Genomic DNA, 24988 nt, shown 5'->3' on the forward strand with positions numbered 1-24988 from the left:
CGGCACGAGTCGACCCTCCCTGCCTCCCTCTCGCGCATGCTTGTCCACCCCTCAACTGTCCTTAGTTCTTGTCCTCCATATCTTTGCGCGTGTCTGTAGTGCTGTGCACCACCCTTTCGAGCATCTCTGTCTGTGCGAGAGAGCGAGAGCTGTTGCGTCAGACGTCGCCCGCGCGCCGCCTCTCTCCTCTGAATCTGCCACCGCCCTCGCACTCTGTCGCCATGTCGCTCGCAGCCAGGTCTGCGACGAGCGACCCGATCCAGTCGGTCTCGGTCCCGTCCTTCACCAAGCTCGCCGCAAAGCCCGACCCGCACGTCGCCTTCACCGTCTCGATCTCGCTCCCCACACGGACCTACTCGATCCAGCAGCGCTACTCTGCGTTCGCCGCCCTATACCACAAGCTCGCCGCGACGTGCGGCGCACCGCCGCCCGCCGAGCTCCCGCCCAAGCACCCGGGCAGCTGGTTCCTCGCCCCACTCGCCGCCGCTCGCGACCTGTCGGACGCCCAGCTCGAGGAGCGCCGCGCGGGACTCGAGCACTGGCTGAGGGCCATCCTCGCCGACCGAGACCCGCGGTGGCGCAGCAGCCGCACGTTCAAGGACTTTCTCGCGGCGCCGCCAGACGGGGCCGGCGGCGGCGGGCAGGCGGCACCAGGCGGCGAGGGCGCGGTCAGTCGCAGCTGGACCGCAACGGCGTGGACGGCCGAGCACGCCGCCGTCGAGGGCGCGGCCCGTCAACTGCGCACGACGCTCGACCGCCGCGACGCGCAGCTGCTCGCGAGCTCGTCGACGGCGCACGCGACGGCCAAGGAGGCCAAGACGGCGCTCGTCGACCTCGTACGGCGCATCGGCGACCTCGCCAACGGCCTCCAGGTCCTCGCCAAGGACGGCATGACCGAGGGAGAGCTGCACCGCCGCAGCGCCCTCGTCGAGCGGCTCCAGGGCGAGGTCGAGGAGCTCGGCCGCAAGGCTGGTCGCGGGCCGCGAGCCGGCGCAGGGCGCACGGGCCCGTCCTCTCGAGCAGGCGACGATGAGCCGCCGACGGCTGCACGGCAAGCCCTGCTGAGCGGCGCCGGGCGCGCACCCGCACGCGTGCTCGGCGCCGCAGCCGCCGCATCCCTCGAGACGCCCGAGACGCGCGCGCTCGACAACGGCGGCGTCCTCCAGCTCCAACAGCAGTACATGGACGACCAGGACTCGAAGCTCGAGGCGCTCACGGCGGCGCTGCGGCGGCAACGGCACCTCGGCGAGATGATCAACGCCGAGCTCGCGCTGCAGGAGGACGTCCTCGACCAGCTCGACGCCGGGACCGACCGCGTCAAGGGCAAGATGAAGGACGCGCAGAAGCAGATGAAGCGGCTCTAGCAGGTGCGTCCTCTCTTTCTTTCTTCGACGCCTGCAGCCGGCGGCGAGCGCGCGCTCACCTCGCTCGGTCCGCTCCGCAGATGTCCCCCTTTCGCCGTCTTTGTAGCGCGCCCATTGTTGTTGTAAATCGAGTGCCTGTTCGTCCCCCTCGTCGTCTAGTTAGCGAGACTGCCGTGCGAGCGGACCGAAGAAAAGGCGAGACGCACCGCCGACACCATCGCGCCGGGTTCGCTTTCGTCTTTTCCTCGCATCGCTTGCGCAGCGCTCGCTACCACCATGGCCGCGCCGCCACCGCCGCTCAAACGGCGGTTCGCCCTCGAGCGCACCGACTCGACGGGCTCGCTCCTCGCCCACGCCGCCGACCTCTCGCTCAACTCGAACCGCCCGACCCCGACAGCCAGCCCCGGGCCCGAGTCGGGCACCGCCACGCCGTTCGAAGCAAGCTCGAGCACCGCCGGTCCCTCGCAGCAGGACCAGCTCGGGCGCGGCAAGCGCCCCAAGACGCGACACAGCCACACTCCGGCCTTCGTCCTCGCCCTCCCGGTTCCCTCGGCGCCCAGGGCCGACGGGCCGCAGCAGAGCAAGGTCAAGAGCAAGAACAAGGACAAGGGCAAGGGCAAGGCCAAGCTCTCGCGCGAGGCGCACGGCGGCGAGAAGGTCGGCGACGAGTGGTGGTTTACCGATCCCGACGAGCTCGAGCGCAGGCGCAACGCCCTCATGTGCGTCCCTGTCAGTCTCTCTCTCCGCACACAGACGGATACTGACAAGGCCTCGCGTGACCCGCAGCCTCGCCAACGCCACGACTTTCCTGAACGTCCTCCCGTCCTCTTCGCCCAACTACGTGTCGAAGCTCCTCGAGTCGACCAGCACGGCGGTCCCGCACAAGGTTGTGCGGCCCTACCGGTCGATCCCGCAGCCGTCGAGCGTCGCCGGCGGGCAGCCTGTCCTCAAGGACTACCAGCTCAAGGGCCTCTCGTGGCTCGCCTACGTCGCCGAGAACGGCGGCTCCTGCATCCTCGCCGACGAGATGGGCCTTGGCAAGACGCTCCAGACGCTCGCCCTCATCGCCTGCCTCGCCGAGCAGCACGGCCGCAAGGGCCCGCACCTCATCGTCTGTCCGCTCTCGGTCCTCGGCTCGTGGGCATCCGAGATCGAGCGCTGGCTCCCCGACTTTGTGCGTCCCGTTCCCCCTCTCGCTCGCCGTGGCAAAGGAGCGCAGACTGACACCCATCCACGCGCCGACAGACCGCGATGCGCTTCCACGGCGAGGCGGGCGAGCGCCAGCGCCTCAAGTCGATGTACCCCGAGCTGCAGCCCGACCTCGTCGTCACGACGTACGAGCAGTTTGTCTCCGAGGCGCACTGGTTCAAGACCCAAGGCCTGTACGGGCTCGTCGTGCTCGACGAGGGCCACCGCATCAAGAACCACGAGTCGCAGGCGGCCCACGCGCTACGGTCGATCCGGTCCCGCATGCGCCTCATCCTCACCGGCACGCCCCTCCAGAACTCGCTCGTCGAGCTGTGGTCCCTCCTGCACTGGTTGTACCCGGCCGTCTTCACCGACAAGACGCTCGGTCTGTTCCGCGACGCGTTCAACCTGTCGGCGGGCCTGTACGACTCGACGTTCCTCGAGAAGTCGCAGAAGCTCCTCGGCGACGTCGTCATGCTCCGGCGCACCAAGGAGGGCGTCTCGAGCGAGCTGAGCGTGCCACCGAGGGAGGAATTCACCCGTGCGTCCACCTACCCTCCCCTCTCCTCCTCGCGAGCCAGATCTGACTTCCCGCTCCCGCCCACAGTGTACCTCCCTCTCTCGCCCATCCAGCGCTTCTGGTACCAACGGCTCCTCACGCGCTCGGACCTCGGCACCCTGAGCGAGCTGTTCGGCGACTCGGCCGCGTTTGACGAGGCGGCGCTCGACCTCGCCAAGCAGGAGGTGGCCGCCGCGACGAGCACCCAGGGGCGCAACAACGCCCTCGCGCGCGTCACGAACCTCGAGAAGTCGATCGCTCGGCGCAAGAGCGGCGCGAGCGTCGTCGACGGCGACAAGCAGGCGCTCGCGCAGATGCGCAAGGTCGTCGAGGAGGAGAAGAAGAAAGGAGGAGACGCCGGCGCCTACAAGAAGCTCATGATGCTCATGATGCAGCTCCGCAAGTGGTCCGTCCCCGTCTCGCCGGACCTTTCTTTCCCCCTCCTCGACCGAAACTGACATTGCCCTCGTCACGACCCGCAGCTGCTCGCACCCGTACCTGTTGCCCGACTCGGAGCCCGAGGGCGAGCTCACGGTCGACGAGCACGTCGTCGCCGCGTCGTCGAAGCTCGTCGCGCTCGACAAGATCCTCGGCGACGCGTTGCCCAAGGGCGAGCGCGTCCTCATCTTCAGCGGGTTCACCCGCATGCTCGACATCCTCGAGGACTACATGGACCTCAGGTCCTACAAGTGTGCGTCCCTGTCTACCTCTTAAGTCAAAGCGAGGGTCGGGAGAAAGAGCTGACTCGGAGCCCCTCCCGCAGACGCACGCCTCGACGGCCAAACGTCGCGCCCTCGTCGCGCCCTCGACATCCGCCTCTTCCAGCGCGAGAGCTCGGCGCTCCAGGTCTTCCTCATCTCGACCCGCGCCGGCGGCCTCGGCGTCAACCTGACGGCCGCGTCGACCGTCGTCATGTTCGAGAGCGACTTCAACCCGCAGGTCGACCTGCAGGCCATCGCGCGCGCGCACCGCATCGGCCAGACCAAGACGGTCCACGTGTACCGCCTCGTCACGGCGGGCTCGGTCGAGGAGCAGGCCATGTCGAGGTTGCGCAAGAAGCTGTACCTGTCGCTCAAGATCATGGGCGGCATGCGCAACGCGACCGAGCGCTTCGACGACGAAGAGGACATGGTCGACGCGACCAACAAGAACGAGGACGACGCGCCTCGCCTGACTCGTGGAGGTGAGCCCCCTCTCGCTCAACCTCGACCCTCGTCGACCCGGTCCTGACGCCGCCGTCGTCGTCCTCCCTCGCAGAGCTCATCTCGATGCTTCGTGCCGGCGCGGGCGCCGCCGCCGACGAGTCGCACGACAAGAACGGCAACGACGCGTTCACGGCCTTCCGCAAGGCGTCCTTCGCCGACCTGTGCCAGCGCGGCCGCGAGCGCGACATGGCCAAGGACCTCGGCGTCAAGGCCGAGCTCGGCGAGGCGATCAGTGTCGAGGAGCGCGAGCGTCTCGCGCGCGAGGAGGAGGAGGAGGAGCGCCGGCTTCTCGCAGGGCGCGAGCTCATCTCGTCGCGCAAGTGGGAGGGCAAGACGTACACGGCGACCAACACCGACATCCGCCAGGGTCCGTCCTCTCTGATTCTCTCAATCGCGACACACTTGCGCTCGCCGTCGATGACTGACCTTGAGCCGGTCCCGTGCGCAGAGTTGGAGGCGCTCGTCAAGCGCCAGTCGAAGGCTCGCGTCGTGATGATCGACGGTCACGCCGTCGCCACGCACTCGGTTGTGCGTCCTCGCGTTCTCCTCTGTCAAGATGAGCGTCGCACTCACCGCCCTTTGCCCCCGCTGCAGTCGACCAAGGCGTGGGAGGCGGTCCCGACCATCACGTCGTCGGCCAAGGCGACGGCCAAGCTCGCCAACACCAAGCGCACGACGCGCAAGTTCGAGCACGAGGACTACTGCCACGCGTGCAAGGACGGCGGCAACCTGTACCTGTGCAGCGGCTGCCCGCGAGTCTGGCACGCCGACTGCGTCGGCTCGACCACCAAGGCCCTCGCTAGCCTTCCGTGCGTCGCCCTCTCTCTCTCTCTCAGCCCTGTTTCCTCCTCCATACTCTCCCGGACAAAGGCTCACACTCGACTCGTCCTGCAGGATGTTCCATTGCCCTCAGCACAAGTGCTCGGGCTGCGGTCGCTCGACGGCGGCCGCCGGCGGCCTCCTCTTCCGCTGCCAGGTGCGCCCATCTTGCCCCCTCGACGCCCCACACCTCGTCGTCAGCGTACTGACTCGCTCGTCCCTCACGCGCAGACGTGCCCGAAGGCGCACTGCGAGGACTGCCTCGACGACGGCTTCGACGAGGTCGGCGAGGCGCTCCCGGAGCTCCTCCTTCGCGGCTTCGGCCCGCAGCGCCAGATCTACTGGGTTCGCTGCTCCGAGTGCGTCGCGTACTTCCGCGAGCACCCGAAGGAGGAGGCGGCGAGGCAGGCGGCCGAGGCTGTCGTCGCGAAGAAGGTGGCGAAGGCGGCGGCCCGCGGCGGTCGTCGGTGAGCTGGGAGGCTCGGATCTGGGTGAGCGCGCGCTCTAAGTAGTCCTATCACATTGTGCCCTTGTCTTTTGCTATGCATCCTGTGCCCTCTCTCGAGCGACTCGACGTGCGCCGTCTCATCAGTTTCCGACGCCGTCGCGAGCACGGTCGAGAGAGACTCCTCCAACCGCTTGCCACGCTCTCACCCCCCGCACCTGCTGCCCGCCTGAGCACGATGGCTCGCAAGAACGCCGCACAGAAGAAGGCCGCCGAGGAGGCGCGCCAGAAGCTCGAGCAGGAGAACCCGGACGAGGCGGCCCGCCTCGAGGAGGAGCGCGCCGGCAAGAGCAAGAAGCAGATGAACCGCAAGGACAAGCCGTGCGTCCATGCCTCTCTCAGCCTGACTCGCGCCCCGACTGACCTCGCTGTGCGGCCCGCAGGTGGGACGTCGACGGCACCGACCACTGGTCCATCGAGCCGTTCCAGGAGGGCGACATGAAGGGCGTGCTCCTCGAGGAGAGCAGCTTTGCGACGGTGCGCCACAGCTCTCTCTTCTTCGTCTCTGCTGGGCGGCGGACCCGAGCGCGAGCTAACCCTCGACCCGACGCAGCTCTTCGCCAAGTACCGCGAGACGTACCTGCGCGAGATCTGGGGCCACGTCGAGACGGCGCTCAAGAAGCATGTGCGTCCCGTTCCTCCTTCTCGCTGGACGGCGAGCGGGCGAGCTGACGAGCGGCGCGGCGGACACGCAGGGCATCGAGGCCGTCCTCGACCTCGTCGAGGGCTCGATGACGGTCAAGACGACGCGCAAGACGTTCGACCCGTACATCATCCTCAAGGCGCGCGACCTCATCAAGCTGCTCGCACGAAGCGTGCCCTTCCCGCAGGTGCGTTCCGAGCCCTCCCTCCTCAAGGAACGCTCGCTGACCCCTCCCCTCGTTCGCGCAGGCGGTCCGCATCCTCGAAGACGGCATGGACTGCGACATCATCAAGATTGGCAACATCATCCGCAACAACGAGCGCTTCGTCAAGCGGCGACAGCGCATCCTCGGCCCGGGCGGCTCGACGCTCAAGGTGCGCCCCTCGCTCTCTCCCCCCTCTTCGTCCTGCCCCTTTGCTGACCATCCCACTCAGGCCATCGAGCTCCTCACGCAGTGCTACGTCCTCGTGCAGGGCAACACGGTGGCGGCGATGGGCGGGCACAAGGGCCTGAAGGAGGTGCGCAAGATCGTCGTCGACTGCATGAAGAACGTCCACCCGATCTACCACATCAAGGTGCGCCCCCCCCCTCTCTCGCTCGCACGCACCTCGTGGGCGCACACTGACGGTACCGCCTGCCCACAGGAGCTCATGATCAAGCGCGAGCTCGCCAAGGACCCCAAGCTCGCCGAGGAGAACTGGGACCGGTTCCTGCCCAAGTTCCGCCGGCGCCGCGACAAGAAGCGCGGGCCCGGTGCCGGTGGCGAGGGTGGCGCCGCGCCGTCGGGCGCCAACGCGATCGCGGTCGACGGCGCAGAGGGCCAGCCGCCGGCGGCCAAGAAGCAGAAGAAGGAGAAGAAGCCGTACACTCCGTTCCCGCCGGCGCAGATGCCGAGCAAGGTGCGTCATACTCTCTCTCTTTCTCGGGGGGCCGACTGCAGCGGCGCGGTGTACTGACCTCCCTCCCTCGCGCCTCACAGATCGACCTCCAGCTCGAGTCGGGCGAGTACTTCCTCAAGCCGCGCGAGAAGCAGCAGCGCGACGAGGCCAAGCGCGCCGCCAAGGTGCGGCCCTACCTCCCTCCTCCTCCTCCTCCTCCTCGCCTGCTTTCGACGTCCCGGGCACTGACCTCACCCGGTCGCACCCCCGACAGCAAGCCGCCGTCGTCGCCGGGCGGAAAGACGAGCGCGCAAAGGCGTTTGTCGCGCCGGAAGAGGGCCCCGCACGGGCCGTCGTCGGCAGCATTGGCGACGCGGCGGCGGCCAAGAAGGACAAGAAGAAGCGCAAGCGCGACGAGTGAGGCGGGCGGGGTCGAGAGAGGGCGGGTCCGAGCGGGTGCGCGAGGGGGGGTTACGTTTCGCTGGCGTGCATTGTCGAGCCTTGTTGTCACATCTCTCGCGCTTTCTGTCGGTCTTGCTCTCGAGACTGGACGAAAAGAGAGGGGCGAGCTTCCGGCAGCGAGGCTCGACAGGGGTTCGAGCGTCGGGCCTTCTCGGGGCGCAAGAAGGACAAGTGCGAGATGCGGCAGGGTTACAGGCGTCGGGTACAACAGTGTCGAGAGGGAGAGGTGCGCTCAATAGATCTGCACGGGGCAAGACCGAGTCAGTCGAGGCCTGACGAGGTGAGGAAAACTCGAGAGAGAGAAGGCGAGGCCGAGCTGAACGCACCTCGTCAAACGGCCTCGTGTCGGGCCAACACGACTCGAACACCTCGTTGACGACGCGCTGTGCCTCTTCGGGGCTCTTGCAGTTGGGGTTGGCCGCGACCGAGAGGGTGGCGCGGCGCCGGACGCACGCCTGGTGCTGCTTGGCAAAGTGCCAGTTGCGGCGCGTGAACTCGCGCCCGAAGCGGCAGTCGCCCGAGAGGGTCTCGGCGCGGATCTGTGTGGGTGCGAAAGGGGGTCAGAGAGAGGGTCGGGGTAGGAGACGAGGAGGAGGGAAGGAGGGAGAGGAAGAGAGAGGGAGGGAGCGCACCTCTGTGCAAGCGTGCGCGCGCAGGTCATCGCCCCACTTGCCCCTCGGCTCGAACCTGCGCTCGTCCCACGCGTGAACGAGTTCGTGCGCGAGCGCGTCCTCGACGTGCTTGCGGCTCATGAACCGGTTCTGGCACAGGAGGATGCCGAGTTCGGGCGAGAACCCGCCGGCCATGGTTGGCGGGCAGGGGGCGCACGTGATTGGGAGGGGCAGGTGAGGGGTTGGGGAGGACGAGGGCGCGGGCATGGTCGAGTTGCGCGAGGGAGGGAGGAGCGAGATGTGGGTGAGGAGGAAGCGGACGATCGGACCTGCGAGGGAGTCCGAGGTGTCAGTCTGTGCTCTCCAAAAGCGGCGTAGATCTCGACAGGGACGACCTGAGCGTTCCTGTCGAGCCCAAGTGGCACGCAAGGCGAGAGCGGACGCACTGTCCCTCGACAACTCGTCCCTCCACTTCTCGCAGCGGCGGCAGTCTGCGGCCTCGCGCTTCGGGTCTGTCGGCGGAGTGGCGGCGTCGGTGTCGCCGTGCATGACGGGGCCATCGGACCACTGGGCGGGCTGGTTGTACTCGGGGTCGCAGCGGAGCGGTGGTGGGGGCGAGGCGAGGGCGGTGAGGGAGCGGCGCCATTGCTCGAACGAGGCGCGGAACGAGGGCGAGTCGGCGGGTGAGAAGTCGGGTTGCTGTGGTGGCCTCGTCATGGCGGTCGTTGTCGCTCAGCTCAGCGGGTGAGTGTGACTGGACGAGAGCTGTCACTCGTCCTCGAGCTGCAGGCAGCTCGTCGCTCTCCCTCACTCGGCTCTCGGCCCTTTGCTGCCTGACGAGCACCAGCACCAACATGGACATCGACGAGGACGAGGCGTTCCTGTACGGCGACGCGCCCGCCGCAGCTCCCTCTGCAACCGGTGAGCACCTCGTCCCCAGCCCCATCTCTCGCCGCCCATCTCGGCTCCCATCGACCGCTACTGACTCGCCTTGCCCTCTACTAGATGCGCAAGCAACGTATGCCCGACCCTCGTCCAGTCGACCTCACGGCGACCTCTGCTGACCTCGGCTCACCCACACAGCGACGCGCCCGCCGACGCCGACCCGGTCGACCAAGACGACGGCGAGGACGGCGACGACGGCGATGAGGACGACGAAGACAGCGACGACGTGCGTCCCACGCTCTTGCCCTCCCTACACACCCCGAGAGCTGACCTCTCGCATCCTCTCAGGACCTCGAGATCATCCTCGACGGCGACGGTGCCGCTCCTCCTCCTCAGTGCGTCCGAGCCTGCGCCTCCTGAGCGTGTTCGATTCCCTGCAGCCGAGACTGACCCGCCTCGGCCGCCCGCAGAGCTCGCCGACCTCTTCCACCTCGTCCCGCCGCCCTCTCGCCGCAGAAGCGTGCGTCCACCTCGCTCTTTCCTCTGTTGATCCGCGCCCATCCTGACCCTCGCCGGCGATCTTTGCAGCCAACATTGCCCCGGCGCCGTCCGCCACGACCGAGTACGCCCCGCTCGACCGCCCGGGCGTCGCAAAGCCCCCGACGACCACCGCAGCCTCGACGTCGGTCGGCCCTCCCTCGCTCGCCCGCCCAGACCCGACCGCGACCGACCCAGCCTCTACCGCCGTCCTCGCCGCTCAGGCCCTCGAGGGCACGCCCAACCCGGACCTGCCCGTCACCCCGGGCGCAGGCGCCGACCCGCTCAAGCTCGCGCCAGGCGGCGGCGGCGGCGGCAGCGGCGTCACCGAGCTGGTCCCGCGCGGCTCGCTCACGCCCCTCGTCGTCGAGCTCAAGCCGTCGTCCAAGCCGACGTTCGACGTCGACGCCGTGCACAAGGACAGCACCGGGCGCGACCTGTTTGACGTCGACCTCGACCAGCTCGACGACAAGCCGTGGCGTCGCCCGGGCGCAAACATGGCCGACTACTTCAACTATGGCATGAACGAGGCGACGTGGAAACACTATGCGCGCAAGCAGCGCGAGCTGCGAGGGTCCGAGAGCGCGGCCGCCAACCCGTTTGCTGTGCGTCCCTCGCCCGCTTTCTCCGTCCCTCTCCTTCCTTCTCGCCTTTCGGACCCTCTCGTCGGCCTCAAAACTGACACCTCGCACTCTACTTCCCTCCTCCCCTTACTCGCGCCACGCGCTCAGGGCTTCGCGACGGGCAATCTCCAGCAGGCGTGGGCCGACCTGTCGGCCGAGCACAAGCAGCTCCTCATGGGCACCATCATGGGCTTCCAGCCGGGAGCCCCGATGCCCCCGCCGGCGCACATGGCCCAGATGGCCCAGATGGGCATGATGGCGGCGCAGGCGGGCGGCGGCGTTGGCGCCGGGGCCGGGGCGGGTGCAGGGGCGGTCGGGCCGGGCGGCGCGATGAGCGGCATGCAGGCGGCGATGCAGGCGGCGATGCAGCAGCAGGGCATGGGCGGCATGATGGGCATGAGCCCGGCGCAGCAGATGGCCGCGAGGAACGGCATGGCGCAGATGCACGCTCAGCAGCAGCAGCAGCAGCACATGCTCGCGCAGCAGCAGCAGTACCAGCAGCAGCAGCAGGCGCAACAGCAGCAGCAGCAGCTGGCGGCGGGCCAGGGCGGCGACGGCGAGGCGAGCAACGGCGTCAAGCGCGAGGACTGTGCGTCGACCTTTCTCTCTTTCTCACAACCCCTCTCTCCTTTGGCGGCGTGACCCTGACTCTTCCGCCCCTCTGCAGCCGAGTCCGCCGCTCCTTCTGCGCACGCCGACGGCGACCTGTCCGGCGCGCAGGACGACCTCCAGTCGGGCGACGTCGCAGGGTTCGGGCCCGTGCGTCACACCTTTCTCTTGCCTCGCGCGTTGCCGCATGAACAGCCAGGCCCTGACACCCTCCTTCTGTGCGCAGGACGCCGGCAACCCGGCTTTTGGCGGCGTCCCAGGCGTGCCCATGAACCCGATGCTCGCCGCTCGAGGCGGTCGCGGCGGCATGATGGGCGGCATGCGCGGCGGCCGCGGCTTGCCCGCCGTCCCGGGCATGGGCATGATGGCTCGCGGCGGCGCCATGGGCATGGCCGGGCGCGGGCGCGGCGGCATGGCGATGGGCATAGGCGCGGGAGCCGGTGGTGGCCCTGCCGCGGTCCCCACCGGCCCTCGCGCCGCGCTCCCGCCGGGCCACATCCCGACGGGCCCTCGTGCGGGCGCCGCACCGCCGACCGGCCCGAGGGTCAGCGCGGCCCGCTCGTACCGCGACAAGGACGTCGACCGGTTCGGCGGCTCGTCGGGCGGTGCAGCCGACGGCGGGCTCGACTACGGCGCCGGCGCAGGTGGTGGCTCGGCCCCGTCGTCGCACGGCGCGCATGACGACGCCGCCGCCGACCGCTCGCCGGCGCGCAGCCGCTCGAGGCGCGAGTCGCCCGACTACGGCCGCGACGCGCAGCCGCGGCGCAGCAGCCGGTACGAGCGCAGCCGCAGCCGTGAGCGCGCCCCGTCGACGCGCGACCGCAGCGACCGGGACCGCGAGCGCGAGCGCGAACGCGACCGCGAGTTTGAGCGCGAGCGCGACCGCGAGAGGCGGCGGGCGGCCGAGCACGACGGCGCCGCAGCCGGTGCGGGCGACAAGAAGCGCGGCGGCGGCGTGTCCGACTTTTTCCCGGACAAGCGCAGCGGTGGCGGCGGCGGCGGCGGGTCGGGGCGCGACGAGCGCAGCGTGTCGCCCGGGTTGCGGATCCGGGGCGCGGGCGCGAGCGCGTCGGGCGCGCGCGACGAGTCGCCGCCGAGGCGCAGCAGCTCGAGGCGCGACGACCGCGACGACGGTGGGCGGCGGTCTCGCGGCGAGACGTACTCGCCCGGCCCGGACGGCGGGCGCAGGTCGTCGAGGCGGACCAAGTGGAGTGACGACGAGGGCGAGGCGGACGACTCGAGGAAGCGCAAGGCGGAGGACGACGTCGAGGGCGACCGGCCTCGGCGCAGGTCGACGAGGAGGGCAGACTGAGGCGATGGCGATGGAGGAAAAGCGGGCGTTGGAGCTTGGTCGACGACGCTTGTGCAGCGCAGCTTGTTCGCGCTTTCCGTTTCTCTCGAGAGTGAGCCTGTCGAATACACCGGTCGTGCGCCCCTTTGAAAGCGACTCGAGCGTGGCTTGCGGAAGCAGCTCGAGGAGAGCCAAGTCGCGAGCGTTCGAGTGGCGCCCGACGACGAGGAGCTCATGCGGGAAGAGCGAGTCGACGTCTCTGCTTAAGCTTTCTACGAGCGCTACTCCAAGCGAGCTCCTCTCGCGAGTCGACAGTCCCAGTGACCCTGTACAGACTGCCGTTGTGATGCAAGAAAGAGTTTCTCTACGTCTTGACCCGCGCTGGCCGCCTCCTGCGAGCCCCAAATCCTCCTCGTCGAGCTCCTCGCCGTCGTGCGCCGCGATGCAACCACTCAGGACAGGGTGTAGCCGCCGTCGACGAGCATGTCGTGGCCCTGTGTGCGCGGGAGGGCGTCAGTGAGTGCGCGCACGGACCGCGCAGGTCGCAGGGGAGGGAGGTCGCGCGAGAAGGCGCAAAGGCGGGCAGACGGAGAGAGAGGACGCACGGTGGTGTAGGTCGACGCGTCCGAGGCGAGGTACTGCGAGATAGGGAAACGAGGGGGGCCTAGGTTAGTCGGGCTCGAAGGAGAGCGGGCGAGGGAGGACGAGGGACGCACGAGGAACGCGCCCGCGAGCTCCTTGGGGTCGCCCTGGCGGCCGAGGACCGAGTAGCGGTGCACCGTGTCGGCGACCTCGGGCGCGGCGCCCATGGCCGTGTCGAAGAAGCCGGGCGAGATGGTGTTGACGCGCGCAAAGAGGCGCCAGTCGCGCGCGACGCTCTTGCACAGGTGGACGACGGCCGCCTTGGACGCGTTGTAGGCGGACTGTCGGTCGCGAGGAAGGTGTGCGTCAGTACGGCCGTTTCATCGACAATGCGGGCCCGAACGCAGCGGCGCGGGTCGACGCATTCGAGGGGACAAGCCGCGTGACGCACCTGGTCGAGGGGGACGTTGACGATGCGGGCCGAGATCGAGGTCGTCGCGATGAACGAGCCGTTGCCCTGGGCCTCGAAGACGGGCGCGAGGACCTTCATGGCGTAGAAGACGGCGTCGTAGTTGACGGCCTGGATGCGGCGCCACTGGTCCAGGTCGAGCTCGCCGATGCGGCCCGAGCCACCCATGCCGGCCTGTGGTCGTAGAGAGAAGACGAGCTTGGTGAGCTCCTGGTGCACGCGAGACTGGACAAGAGAAGCGAGATGGGGGGGACGCACGTTGGCGATGAAGCAGTCGATGCGGCCAAACTCCTGCTTGACGTCGTCGACGAGCTTCTTGATGGCGTCGTACTCGGCGACGTCGACCTTGTACGCCTTGACCTTGGTGCCGTACTTCTTGGCGAGGTCGGCGGCGCGCTCGTCCATGCCCTCGGCCGAGCGGTACTGGAGGGCGAGGTCACCGCCGGCCTCGGCGATGCCCTCTGCGGCGGCCCATCCGAGGCCGCCCGAGCCGCCCGTGACGATGGTCACCTTGCCCTTCATGCTGAAGCGGGCGAGGATCGAGTCCGGGAGCGAAGGCACGGGGCGAGGGAAGGGGCCGTCCGAGGGGTGCGACCTGTAGGAGCGCGCGTGCCGCAGGTCAGTGTCTGGGGTGGGCTCGAGGTCGAGAGAGAGGCACGCACATGGTGTACTGGAGGCGGTTGTGCTGCAAGGACGAAGAGAAGGAGCTCGATCAGCGATGACGATGCAGGCGGGGCGAGGGAGGAGGGCACAGAGGCTCGGTGACGCACGTTGGGCTGGGAAGGAGAGGACTAGAACTAGAGGGATGCAGAGACCGTAGTAGCGACAACAAGCGAGCACGAGGTGGTGGAGGGGAGAGGGAGAGGGGCGCGGCCGACCTGCGCCTGCTCGCTCTCCTCCTCCACGCGCCCGACCGAGTTTGGCGGGGGACCGGCCAAAATGACGCCCGCCAGCTTGCTCAACCAGCAGAGCTGAAGCCGCTTCGGTTCGTAAGCTCACGGCGAGAATCGACGACGTACGTCGAGGCGAGATGCTCGTAGACGCTTTGACCTCTCGCTCGCGAAAGCCCAGCTCGCGGCGCACGGCGTCGGTCTGACACACTCGATACAGGCTGGCGAGCTACAGAAGGTACAGAAGGGGGTACTGCGGGTACGGAGGGGCCTGCGAGAACGGATCGGCGACAAGGGAAGGAGGGAAGGAGGAACGAGCGCGCCCGTCTAGGGCGAGTAGAGCGGCGGGGGCGAGACTTTGGCGAGACCGAGCACATAGAGGCACGTCGGAAAGTCGCTCGTCGACGCGGTCGAGCGAGACGGGCAGTGCTCGTGCGGCGACGGTCTCACGCTGCGACCGCAGACGCCGTCGGCGCCGCGAGTGAGGTCCCGTTCGTGCTGCTCGACGCGCCCGCTGCCGACGCAAGGCTGCTGACGAGGCTGAACGACGGCGTCGAGGTAGGCGGCGCTGCGGTAGTCGGAGCGGCGAGGAGCGTGACCGAGCCGACGGGCGTGACGACGACAGGCGAGGCCGCCGGCGCGCTGTTGTTCTGCGACTTGCCGCCGGACGAGCCGGTCGCCTTCGGGATGACCTCGACGCAGACGACGATGACGATGATGGCCTGTAGTGCGAGAGCAAGAGGCAGGGCAAGAGGGTCAGGAGGTATCCGGCGATTTGAGGAGCCCGTCCGCGAGAGCGTAAAGGAGGACAGGGACGCACGAGGATGACGACGATCAGGCCGAAGCACCACCAGCGGTACTTGCGGTAGTTGCGCGCGTGAACGACAGCCTGCTTGACGTCGACGAGGCCCGTTTCCATGTCCACCTCGGTCTTGACCGCGTTGTGCTCAATTTCCTTGATGACGTCGTCTTGCGCCTCGACGAGGACCGACATCTGCAGGTGCGCGCACGTGAGAAAGACGTAGGGGAACGCGAGAAGGACGAGGACGAGGACGCACATCCTGGAAGAGCTCGGCGAGCTCGATGAGGGTCGCCTCAATCCGAGCGAGCTCGGCCGCGCGGTTCTGCACCTCGCGCAGCACGCCTCGCGCCGAGTTGAGCCGGGCACCGTTGCTCTGCAGCTGCGAGAGAGAGAGGGAGGCCGGGGTGAGCGGTCGACCTTCACAATACGAAAGGAGGGAAGGGGGAAAGACGTACCGCCTGCGTGAACATGGCCCCCTCGCCGCTCGACTCTGCGACCTGGACCGCCTCGGTGACCTCGTCCGGCGTCATGTCCGGGTTGACGACCTTGACCTGGCGCTCGAGGCGCGAGCGCTGGTTGCGCCGGTAGTCGCGCTCGACCTCGCCGTAGCGCTGGATGGCCGCCTTGACGCGCTCCTTGAGGCCCGACAGCTGCTCCTCGCGCACGTCCGTGTCGGCGAGCGACAGCTGGTGCGCCGATTGGCCGCGCAGGATCGACGCGCGCAGGTTGACGTTGGCCTGCTCGAGCGAGTGGACGCGGTCTCGCAGCGACTGGAACTGGGAGCGCGCCGCCGCCTTGGCGTCCTCGAGCTGCTCCTTGATCTCGAGGGCGCGACGGTCCTCGGACGACGCCATGGCGAGCATGCGCATGTGCAGGTCGCCGATCAACTGAACCCGCCCGTTGACGTCCCGCAGCGCTCCTTGCAGGTCCGAGATCTGCCGGGCGGTGGGGAGGGTCAGTACTTGAGGCGAAGAACGACCGCGAGGAGAGGAAGACCGCGGCGCACCTGCTCGTAAAACTCCTCGTGCGACATCGCCGCCGCGTACGCTGGCCCGGCGCCCTTGGTCGTGCTCGTGCTCCCTCGGTGATGCTCGTCGCCGGAGCTGTCGTCGCGCTGCACGAGGTCGATCGTGCTCGCCTTGTCCGGCGGCGGCGCATCGGCGCGCAGCTCGGTCGAGTACGGGACGGTGCCGACGACAGGCACAGGTGGCACGCGACGAGCCGCCGGCGCACTCGCGACGACGGCTGCCGGTCTTGGAGCATCGCGAGGGCTCATGCTCAACGGTTGCTGAGCTGGCGGCGAACGAGCGGTGGGCGAGTAGGCGGGCGAGAAGGCGGGAGCGTGCGCTGGCGAGTTCTCGAGCGGGTCAAAGTCGCGAGGCAGGGGCGCCTCGGGCGGACTGCCGAGGTACGCCGAGCCGGTCCAGGACGGCGAGGCGCCGAAAGTGTAGGCCGCCTCGCGAGGAGGTGGCGAGGAAGAGGGTACAGGAGGAACCGGCTCGTCGTCGAAGCGCCTCGCCGCGTGGGCTCCTCGCTCGGCGACACTGCCCGCCGAGAGCGAGCGCGGCATGGCGAGATGCGCCGACGACGGTGGGCTCGGGTAGTCGGGGTGAAAGTCGGTCGGCTCGTCGCGAGGGCTGTCGTACGGGTCGTTGCGGACGCTGGGCGGCGGCAACGGCGGCAGGTCGCGCACCCGGCTCGCCATGCGGTCGCCGCCTCCGTTGACAGGTGCAGGGGAGAACGGGTTGAAGTCGCTCGGCATGTCCTGGGCCGGATCGCTCGAGTAGCGAGCCTGCCAGCCGCCGCGAGGAGGGTCGGGAGGAACGACGTTGGTGCCACCGGCTTGGCGCGCCTGTGGGATAGCTCTGTTAGCTCGGTCCTAGACTCTTCTGACAGAGGAACGAGAGACGCACCCTGATCTCGGCGAGGCGGTCGCGCACCATGGCGGAAGGTCGGCGGGTGGGGCGAGGACGGCGACGAGGCGGCGGCGCTCTTGGGGGCGCGCACGGGCGGTGCTCGGGCGAGAGCTGAGGCTAGCGGTGACGGTGCAAGCGCGAGCAGGTGCGCAGCAGTAGCCCCGGCGGTGCGGCGGGCACGTTGCGGGAGACGCACGCTCAGCCGGCGCCCATCGCCCGAGCGTGTCCGAGGGGGGCGGGGCGGGCTTCAGAGCTGCACCCGAGCCGCGAGTGACAGCTTCGGAGCACGGTCTAGAGCTGTCCTTGTTCGGAGCGAGCGTGAGAGAGGTCGAGTTCCGGAACGGTGGCCTCGCGCCCGGATCTGGCAGGCGGGCTCCTTTGTGTTGCTGTGGAGCGCTCTGCCCTCAGCCGGACGCGCTCTCGTGGCAGTCAATCGTTGCGGCAGCGCGCTTGCGGCCCCGTGAGGGCGGGCTGAACGGGACGCGGAAAGGGGGTCCGACCGTCACAGCCGGTCCCTCTCTGCGCTCGCCGCTCTCTCGCCGACGCTCGTGAGGATCGGGACTGTGTGGGCATAGCGGCTACTCAAGAGTTGGGCAAAGACGTGGAGACAAGGGGACGAGGGTCGTGAGTGGTCGTGGAGGACAAAGGGAGGGGAGGGTCGTGAGCGATACACCAGGGGCACGGGAAGGTCGTCGTCGGCGGTCGTAAAGTCGAGGTACACGTCGTCGAGCAGGCGGGGAACACGACAAGGAAGGTGCAGATGCGGATTGTGAGGGGAGGCGAGGGGAGGGAGGGTGTCGCGGCTCGGGGCGAGAGTGGCCGTGAGGGAAAGTCGTCGCCGACGTTGCGCTTCAGCAAACGACGACCTTGAGGATGACCTTGCTCGACGGCGACGTCGCCTCGTCGTGCGCCCGCAGGCACTCGTCGAGGTCGTCCTGCGAGACGACGAGCTTGGTGCCGCTCGCGGCGCCGCCCGGCGCGCGCGTCGTCCACGCGAGGCCCCACTCAGCCGCAGCGGCGAGGTCGACGCCGCTCGTCTTGAACTTGACGACGATGTCGCGGCGCAAGCGGTCGAGCGAGAGCGACGCCGAGTCGACCGGCTTGGCGACGCGCAGGACGACGTTCTCGTTCTCGTGGAGGAGCTTGAACGTCCACGTCGTGCGAGTGCCGCCGACCGTGCGAGGCGACGAGGCGGCCGACGACGGCGTCGGGCTCGCGAGGATGGCGTCAAGCGAGGTCTGAGGGTGGAGCGGGACGCGACGACCCGAGGCGACCGAGCCCGTGCGCGAGCGAGGGGTCGGCGGGTACGCCTGGTCGGTCGACGACTTGCGAGCGTGCGTCGCGCGACTCGAGGACGCAGACGTGCGAGGCGTGTGGGGCAGGCCGTCGTGCGAGTAGGCAAACTGCATCGGCGGGGGAACAGGCTGCGTTGCGGCGCGACGACGGGTCAGTCTTCCGACGTCAGGTGAAGAGAGAGGAGAGAACGAGACGCACAAAGAAGGGTGGCGGCGGCACGCGGTTGTTCTCGTGCAGGACGCCGTTCTCGACCCAGAACTTGCCGGCGACGACGCGCTCGCCGGCCACCTTGTCGCCAACGGCGCCGTTCCACTCGCTGACGGGCGTCGGCGGCGTCGGGCACATCTCGCTGCCGGCGCTGCTGCGCGACACGCTCATGGCGAGCGAGCGCACCGAGCCCGACGAGCCGCCCGAGCGGGCCGAGTCGATGCTCGAGATCGACGCCGACGACGCCTTGTGCCCGCCGCGGTGCATGGGCGGCCGCACCGGGTACTGCTGCTGCTGCTGAGGGACGGGAGGCGGACGAGCCGCCGAGGTCGACAGCGACGGGCGCCGCGGACCGTCGCGGACGCCCTCGAGGCGGCCCGTGGTCGTTTGGCGGAACGTGGTCGGGAAGGGCGAGCCCCACAGGTCCTCGAACGACGTGACCGACGACTTGGACGAGTTGTTGCGGCGGTGGCGGTTGTTGAGCGGAGCCGAGTACGGCATCGGCGACAGGCGACCCATGGGCCCGGTCGCCGACAATGGCGAGCGAGCCGGCCCGCCGGCGCTCAGCGACGCCGACATGGGCGGCGCAGTGACGGCAGGGCGACTGCTGACGAGCGGCGACGACGCGGCGCGGTCTAGGGCGATCGACGAGACGGCGGCGGCGAGCATGTCGGGCGAGAGGGTCGGGACAGGCTCGTCGGGCGTCTCGACCTTTTTGCTCCCGCCGCGCAGGTCGCCGAGCGAGCGGATGTGCCGCAGCCCACCGGACGCCTTCTTGCGCAGCGTCTTGGCGAACCCGCCGCTGCCGCTCGACGGCGTCGTGGGCCGGCTCGGCGGCTGCGGCGTGATGGTGCGCGAGCTCGTCGCCGTCGCACCGAACGCCTCGCGGTCCGGCGTCGCCGTCGAGTAGGCGGCTTCACCCTGCGAGAAAGCGAGGTCGCCGAAGCGCGGCATGGCGCTCCGGGTCGAGAGCGGCGACGGCGTGAACAGCTCGATGCCGCTTGCGAGGCCGCGCACCGTGCCGCGCAGCTCGGGACTCGACGTCTTGATGGCGAGCGCGGGGCGCGCAGGCCGCTGACGGGGCACCTTGATGGTCGCCTCGGGCGAACTCGACGCCGCCCTCGCCGACAGGTCGTCCTCGAGGTCGCCGGCGACGAGCCAGTCCGGGACCGAGGCGGGCACGGCCGGCGCCGGCTCGACGTGCGCCGATGCAGGCGAGGAGGACGCCGTTATAGAGCCGTCCTGGCGCGCCGAGTCGTGCGGGCGCATGCAGAAGAAGTGGCGGACGAGCGGCGAGTGCCGGACGGCGGGCGGCATGGCGAACAGGTGGGCGAGGAACGTCTCGAGCGCGACGAGGCGGTCGCCGACGCTCGAGCTCTTGAACAGGTTGGTGAGCTTGTTCGAGCCGTGCAGGCGAGGCACCTTGTGCTCGGGTCGACCGTCGGCGAACGCGGCGCTCAGGCTGCAGGGGGATCGTGGTCAGGCAACCGTGCTGAGGGACGACGAGGTTGGAGAGAGCGAGAGACGCACCACGCGCTAAAGTCGAGGCACTCCTGCCACGAACGCCACACCGTGTGCGGCTCGCCCGTGCCCGCCATGCGCATCTTGCCCAGCTGCTCACGCCGCGACGGCGCCGTGCCACTCAACGACGTGGAGGGAGACGCCGCGCTTGCGACGTCGAGGTCGGGCACGACGCGGCACGCAAAGAGGCAGTGCTTGCCCGACGAGCTCGAGTAGTGCGGCACCGTGACCGACTTGATCAAGATCAAGGGCGGCTCGACCCTCGACGAGGCAGACGACGACAGGGACGACGGCGCCGTCGAGGCGGTCGACGACTGGACCGAGGACGACAGGTAGCCGCTGCCGGCCGACGAGGCCGAGATGGACGCGGGCGTGCTCGGGCCTGCGGCCGCCGACCCGTCGAGCGACGACACAGGCTGCGACGGGCGCAGCGAGTGCGACCGCTGGCGGCCGAAGAAGGTGTGCGGCGCGCCGTGGGTCGACGCCGAGCTCGTCGAGGCTCGAGGCGTCGAGCCGGCGGTGCCGAGCGGGTCGTGGAGGGAGGGCGTCATGTCGCCGGCCGAGAGGCTCATGTCGTCGTGCGGGTACGGGCGAAGGAGTGGCGAGGTGTGAAAGGACGAGCTGAAGGCGGGTGAGGGAACGTAGGGAGGGAGGAGAGAAGGGGGAGCCGCAGAGGCCGCCTGTTTGGGCCGAGGAGGGAGAGAGAGTGTCAGTGACGCCGTCAAGGACCAGGTGACCGAGGCGCGAGGGACGCACCATGTTGCAGCTTGAGGACGAACCGGGCGACGGGAGGCTTCGATCGTTCGAGGGTCGGGCGTTGACGAGCGAGAGGAGCGAGCGTGCCGAACGACAGGAGGCAGGGAGGTGGGTTCGCGCTCAGGGGCGTCGGCGCGTTGCCGTTGCGAGACGAGGTCGCGTCGTGCAGCTGAAGGATGGACGTGGGTCGGGTCGGGTGACGCTGATGGCGGCGGTCGACAGTCGGGCGAGGGTTGTGAGGGCGTCGAGTCGTAGGTGAGGCGCAGGGCAGGGCGGCGCGAGGTCGTCGGCCGGGTCGTCACGAGAAGACGTGCAGGATTCTGCAGGGGCGCAACCGAGTGTCAGCTGCGGGTCCTCAACTGCCGACCGTGGCCATGCTCATGCGGTATTCCCCTCGCGATGAGGATCGAGGCGAGGGCGGGGGCGAGTTGGTGGTCGTCGCTCGAGAGGGGATGGGGGAGCTGCGTGTGGAGCCCTGGATGTGCAGGTGCTCGACCAGTGGCCGCTGCACGCTCTGGCGGCCCTCGTGAGGCGCAAGAGGTCGAGCGAGCGGTCGGCGCCCTCCTGCCCGCCGCGAGCCTGCGAGCTCAGTCGGCGCTCGTGCGGCGCAGCCCACGCCGGCTCGAGACTGCTGTCGACACTCCTGGCGTGCGCGCAGGTCCTTGCCGGCTGCAGGGCCGCCCGTTGTCGCGAGGTGCCGGCGAGTTTCGAGAGTGGGGAGGGGGAGGGGCGCACCTGGACAGAGAGCGTAGGTCGTGACGGGTCGTGCAGGGAGCGTGTCGAGTGTGTGCAGCCTGGCTTGCTGAGCGGCAGCAGCTTGGGTGGTGGGAGCAGAGCGAGGGAGCTCAACCGTTGGCCGGCAGGCAGCTCGCGTGGCCTCGGACTTCCCTCTCGCTCTCGCTCGTGCCGCCTCGTTGCGGAATGCGCGGGCGCTGCACTGCTCGAGTCCACGCTTCGACACGTAACAACGCGCGCTGTATCTACGCCCGTCGCCCGTGCGAGCCTGGTCGAGAAGCGCGCTCTCCTTCTTTCCCACCGAGCTGCCGCCTCTCGCACCGCACGGTCCACTGCGCACTGTGCTTCCTTGCTCTCGAGAGCTTCCCGCCGAGGCGAGCGACCCGCGCCTGCGCCTCAGGAACGAGGCCGACCGTCCACTTCTCGTCGTCAGTCAACCTTCGCCAGCGTGTCTTCGCACGCGCGCTTCGATCGCACATGCCGACGCCGAGCACCCTGTTTCTGCGCTACGCGGGCTTGCCCCGCGCATGACGCTGCGGCAAAAGGACCCCGGACGAGCGCCGCGTGCGAAAGGAGCGGCGCCGGCATGGCGTGTAGCTCGAGGTCAAAGCGCGCGCGGTCGTGCCGTTCCCCTACTCCCGCATCTCGTGCTCCCTCGTCCGACTCTTCGCTCGACGAGAAGGACACTACGTACCCCGAGCTTGTGGCAGCTCGCGGCAGCGCGCGCAGTTCAAGCGGCCGTGCACTCGGTCCCACTCTGCCGCCCGGCTGCGGACGCAGCTTGCCCTTGCACAACGCTCGATGCAGCTCTCGATGCGGGCACCTGCAGCTCTGGCGAGTCTCACAGAGGCCCGCGAGGTTCTCTCGACTCGGCTCGTGGCGTTCCGAGCGCGCGCTCGCGCACGTCGAGTTTGAGAAGGTCCACCCGCTCGACTCGCTGTCGCTCTCGCTCTCACTCGCTTGCCTCTGCTGCAGACCGGACGGAAACAACGACAGTACGTTGCAAACGCTCTACCGCACCCACTGCGCAACCTCTCCAATCTCGCGAATGAGGACGTCGACCTCGCCGCCGTCGCGCCTTGTCCGGACGGCGTCGCCGCCGTGCGGGATCCCAACGTCCTCGGTCGCGCGGCGGATGTAGATGGTGCGGAGCTGCAGGACGGGCGAGGTAGGTGCAGAGAGTCAGTCACCGGCTCGAGGAGGAGAGGAGAGAGGGAGCGAGCGAGAGAGTGAGGGCGCACCCCTTGCTGGGCCGCCGCGCGCAGGTCGTCAATGTGGCTCGCGCACAGCGCCACCTCGCCCCTCTCCCTCGCCTGCTCGTCGAACCCAAAGAGCTCGCACGCGCGGTTGTACATGAGCGGGTTGGGCTTGTACGAGCCGAGGAGGTCGCCCGAGAAGTGGGCGTCGAGCGGGAGCGAGTTGTGGCGGGCCTGTTGCGGGGCGCGAACTCAGTCGGCGCTTCAAGAGGCGCATCGCGGACGAAGATAAGAGGAGGGTGGGACGCACAATGTCGATCAGGAGGCGCAAGGTGCCGTTGCTGAGCGTGCCGAGCAGGACCGGCGGCTCGAGCGCGCGCAGAGCGTCGAGGCCAGGCTTCGTGTCGGGCCAGGCTGCGCACATACACGCAAAGAGAGCGTCAGTGCACGATTGACTGGCTCGCATGAGAGCTCGAGGAGAGGAAGAGGCTCGAACGCACCGTCGAGCCGGTGCCAGACCTGGCAGAGCTCACGCCGTCGCTCGGGCGACCACGCTCGACTTAGGGTCTCGTACTCGGCGGTCTCGAGCAACGTGTCGAGGATCTGTGGGCGCGAGCGGGCGGGTCAGCTCTCCTGCGTCGACGAGGAGAAGGAGAAGGGAAGAAGGGAGGGGAGGCTCGAGGACGCGCACCTCGAGGTGCAGGCCGTCGATGTTGCCCGGCCCAGGCTTGCCCGCAGCGATCTCGCGTCTGTGAGCGTGAACAGCGCGAAGTCAGGTTCCGTCGCCGCGACGAGGAGGCGGGACCGGACATGGAGAACGAGGCCGACTCACGTCCGGGTCATGTAGCCCTGGCGCCACCTGCGGGTGAAGCCGAGCCAGTCGACGTCTGCGCGTATGTCGCGGGCGTGTCAGTCCGCCGTCCTGCAGCGAGAGCGACGCCGCGCGACGACCGGACAAGAGCTCCCCCACCTTGGCCCCCGAGCGTCGCCTGCGCTGCGAGCTGCTCTGAGACGCTCCTCTCCCAGTCCGTCAGAGTTCCGAATTGGTCGAACAGGATGGCGCGCACGCCTGCGAGCGGCGAGTCGAGCTGGTCGGGTGGAGGTGGGGGAGGGGGAGTCGGCATCGTCGAGGAGCGGCGGGCGCACGGCGTGGGGTTGGCGAGGGGCGGTGGGCGAGCGGTGACAGTCGAGGGCGTGGGGCGACAGCTGCCGTGCGAGCGAGTGAGCCGAGGTCGTCCACGAGTGCGGCTGAGCGGGTTTCGGGCGGTCGTCGCACCCGGCTGCGAGCTTCGAGAGGCCGGCGGGCGCGCTGCGCTCGTGCGAGTCTCTCCATTGCTCGAGCAGCTCTCTGGACCCGACGCCGCGAAGGAGAAGGCGACGCCTCGCTCGCCGAGTGCGGCGGCCGCTCGCGGCACCTGAAGGGGCGAGCGCTCCTGCTCTCGCAAACGCAGAACCTCCGACGTATCGTTACAAGCGCCGCAGCGCACCTCGACAGCTACCAGTCATCGTCGCTGTCGTACGCCGACTTCCTCGTAAACTGCGGGCGCAAAAGGGCGAGAGTCAGCCTTCGTCGAACTCTCGGACGACGGCACCGCAGCTCGACAGCTGCAGCGCTTCGACGACAGGTGCGAGACGAGGGGACGCACAGTGATCTTGCTGCCCGACTTTTGCGCGCCGCCGCTCTGGCCTTTCTCCATCGCCTCGACCTGCGAGGAGGAGGAACGGTCCGGCTCGTCAGGGCCGAGGTCTCGGACGAGGGAGAGAGGGGCGAGAGAGTGGGGCGCACCTGGTCGAGCACGTCAATGAGCTGGTCCTCGGACACACGACCGCGCAGCTGACCGCTCTGGGCCATGCGCATGAGGAGCTGCTCGATGGCACGCGCGCGGTCCGGCTTGACGAGCGCTATCCGCGAGACTGCGTGCGGGCAAGTGAGTGTAAGGTCGAGGGCGGATTCGTCCAGGTGTCCGCCGACCCTCAGAGAAGAGGGCCGGCGTGGACCAAAGAGAGAGCGGGCCGCGAGACTCACGGCGTTCCCTCGCCTCGGAGCTGAGGATCTGGCTCATGGCAGCCCTCCTGCGCTCGTCCTCCTGCGCCGCCTGCTGGGCCTTGTCCTCGCCCGAGCCACCCGCTCCACCTGCGCCCACGCCGCCGCCCGGACTCGGCATGCCCGTCGCGCCGCCGGGCGCGCCAGAGGGCCCGCCGCCGCCCGAGGCCTGAAGCTCGGCCATGCGTTTCTGTGGGGGCGCGAGAGAGTCAGTTGGGGCTCGTGGGCGAGGCTGGAGGGGACGCGCCTGGCGGATCGCGTCGAGGTCCGAGTCCATGACGAGAGGGAGATGAGGATGAGGACGAGGGAGGAAGGGAAGGTGGGGGAGAGGTGGGACGAGTCGCGCGAGGCTGTGGCGAGGTCGAGAGTGCTTCTCGGAGATAGTCGAGCTCAGC

At 69.1% G+C, this 24988-nt stretch overlaps 10 protein-coding genes across 10 annotated transcripts; 4 read left to right on the forward strand and 6 right to left on the reverse strand.

Moving 5' to 3' along the window:
• Nucleotides 1-221: 221 nt before the first annotated feature.
• On the forward strand, nt 222-1364 carry RHOBADRAFT_13302 (uncharacterized protein; the record flags this gene model as incomplete). Its single annotated transcript, XM_018412137.1, has 1 exon — nt 222-1364. The coding sequence occupies one exon, from the start codon at nt 222-224 to the stop codon at nt 1362-1364; it is 1143 nt and encodes a 380-aa protein (XP_018272510.1).
• Nucleotides 1365-1640: 276 nt separating this feature from the next.
• On the forward strand, nt 1641-5606 carry RHOBADRAFT_52467 (uncharacterized protein; the record flags this gene model as incomplete). Its single annotated transcript, XM_018416352.1, has 11 exons — nt 1641-2083; nt 2151-2538; nt 2610-3093; nt 3160-3517; nt 3594-3802; nt 3875-4294; nt 4369-4683; nt 4765-4844; nt 4911-5125; nt 5211-5292; nt 5367-5606. 11 exons carry the CDS (start codon nt 1641-1643, stop codon nt 5604-5606), a joined length of 3234 nt encoding a protein of 1077 aa, XP_018272511.1.
• A 212-nt stretch (nt 5607-5818) lies between these two features.
• RHOBADRAFT_42804 (uncharacterized protein) lies at nt 5819-7582 on the forward strand (the record flags this gene model as incomplete). Its single annotated transcript, XM_018414110.1, has 9 exons — nt 5819-5961; nt 6024-6117; nt 6194-6265; nt 6336-6470; nt 6532-6657; nt 6718-6858; nt 6928-7182; nt 7263-7346; nt 7436-7582. 9 exons carry the CDS (start codon nt 5819-5821, stop codon nt 7580-7582), a joined length of 1197 nt encoding a protein of 398 aa, XP_018272512.1.
• Nucleotides 7583-7790: 208 nt separating this feature from the next.
• Nucleotides 7791-8951, reverse strand: RHOBADRAFT_52469 (uncharacterized protein; the record flags this gene model as incomplete). The annotated part of the gene is made up of 4 exons (XM_018416353.1): nt 7791-7864; nt 7950-8162; nt 8256-8563; nt 8681-8951. 4 exons carry the CDS (start codon nt 8949-8951, stop codon nt 7856-7858), a joined length of 801 nt encoding a protein of 266 aa, XP_018272513.1. The 3' UTR covers nt 7791-7855.
• Nucleotides 8952-9088: 137 nt separating this feature from the next.
• On the forward strand, nt 9089-12275 carry RHOBADRAFT_52470 (uncharacterized protein; the record flags this gene model as incomplete). Its single annotated transcript, XM_018416354.1, has 9 exons — nt 9089-9155; nt 9240-9252; nt 9318-9405; nt 9468-9514; nt 9590-9639; nt 9708-10261; nt 10388-10868; nt 10947-11038; nt 11115-12275. The coding sequence occupies 9 exons, from the start codon at nt 9089-9091 to the stop codon at nt 12198-12200; spliced, it is 2478 nt and encodes an 825-aa protein (XP_018272514.1). The 3' UTR covers nt 12201-12275.
• A 356-nt stretch (nt 12276-12631) lies between these two features.
• RHOBADRAFT_13114 (uncharacterized protein) lies at nt 12632-13803 on the reverse strand (the record flags this gene model as incomplete). Its single annotated transcript, XM_018412124.1, has 5 exons — nt 12632-12673; nt 12785-12817; nt 12896-13102; nt 13213-13404; nt 13489-13803. Coding segments are annotated over 5 exons (789 nt in total), but the record flags the coding sequence as incomplete, so codon positions are not given.
• A 1134-nt stretch (nt 13804-14937) lies between these two features.
• RHOBADRAFT_8755 (uncharacterized protein) lies at nt 14938-15860 on the reverse strand (the record flags this gene model as incomplete). The annotated part of the gene is made up of 4 exons (XM_018419227.1): nt 14938-15114; nt 15179-15295; nt 15378-15608; nt 15654-15860. Coding segments are annotated over 4 exons (732 nt in total), but the record flags the coding sequence as incomplete, so codon positions are not given.
• Nucleotides 15861-17391: 1531 nt separating this feature from the next.
• On the reverse strand, nt 17392-20434 carry RHOBADRAFT_52472 (uncharacterized protein; the record flags this gene model as incomplete). Its single annotated transcript, XM_018416355.1, has 3 exons — nt 17392-18262; nt 18333-19803; nt 19872-20434. The coding sequence occupies 3 exons, from the start codon at nt 20432-20434 to the stop codon at nt 17690-17692; spliced, it is 2607 nt and encodes an 868-aa protein (XP_018272517.1). The 3' UTR covers nt 17392-17689.
• A 1902-nt stretch (nt 20435-22336) lies between these two features.
• RHOBADRAFT_52473 (uncharacterized protein) lies at nt 22337-23673 on the reverse strand (the record flags this gene model as incomplete). The annotated part of the gene is made up of 7 exons (XM_018416356.1): nt 22337-22505; nt 22595-22783; nt 22860-22963; nt 23050-23152; nt 23241-23298; nt 23382-23436; nt 23520-23673. 7 exons carry the CDS (start codon nt 23671-23673, stop codon nt 22365-22367), a joined length of 804 nt encoding a protein of 267 aa, XP_018272518.1. The 3' UTR covers nt 22337-22364.
• Nucleotides 23674-23992: 319 nt separating this feature from the next.
• Nucleotides 23993-24780, reverse strand: RHOBADRAFT_64759 (uncharacterized protein; the record flags this gene model as incomplete). The annotated part of the gene is made up of 4 exons (XM_018418575.1): nt 23993-24086; nt 24196-24255; nt 24336-24463; nt 24576-24780. 4 exons carry the CDS (start codon nt 24775-24777, stop codon nt 24045-24047), a joined length of 432 nt encoding a protein of 143 aa, XP_018272519.1. The 3' UTR covers nt 23993-24044.
• Nucleotides 24781-24988: the final 208 nt, after the last annotated feature.

The sequence above is a fragment of the Rhodotorula graminis genome (assembly GCF_001329695.1).
Source record: "Rhodotorula graminis WP1 unplaced genomic scaffold RHOBAscaffold_4, whole genome shotgun sequence".
Taxonomy (NCBI): Eukaryota; Fungi; Basidiomycota; class Microbotryomycetes; order Sporidiobolales; family Sporidiobolaceae; genus Rhodotorula; species Rhodotorula graminis.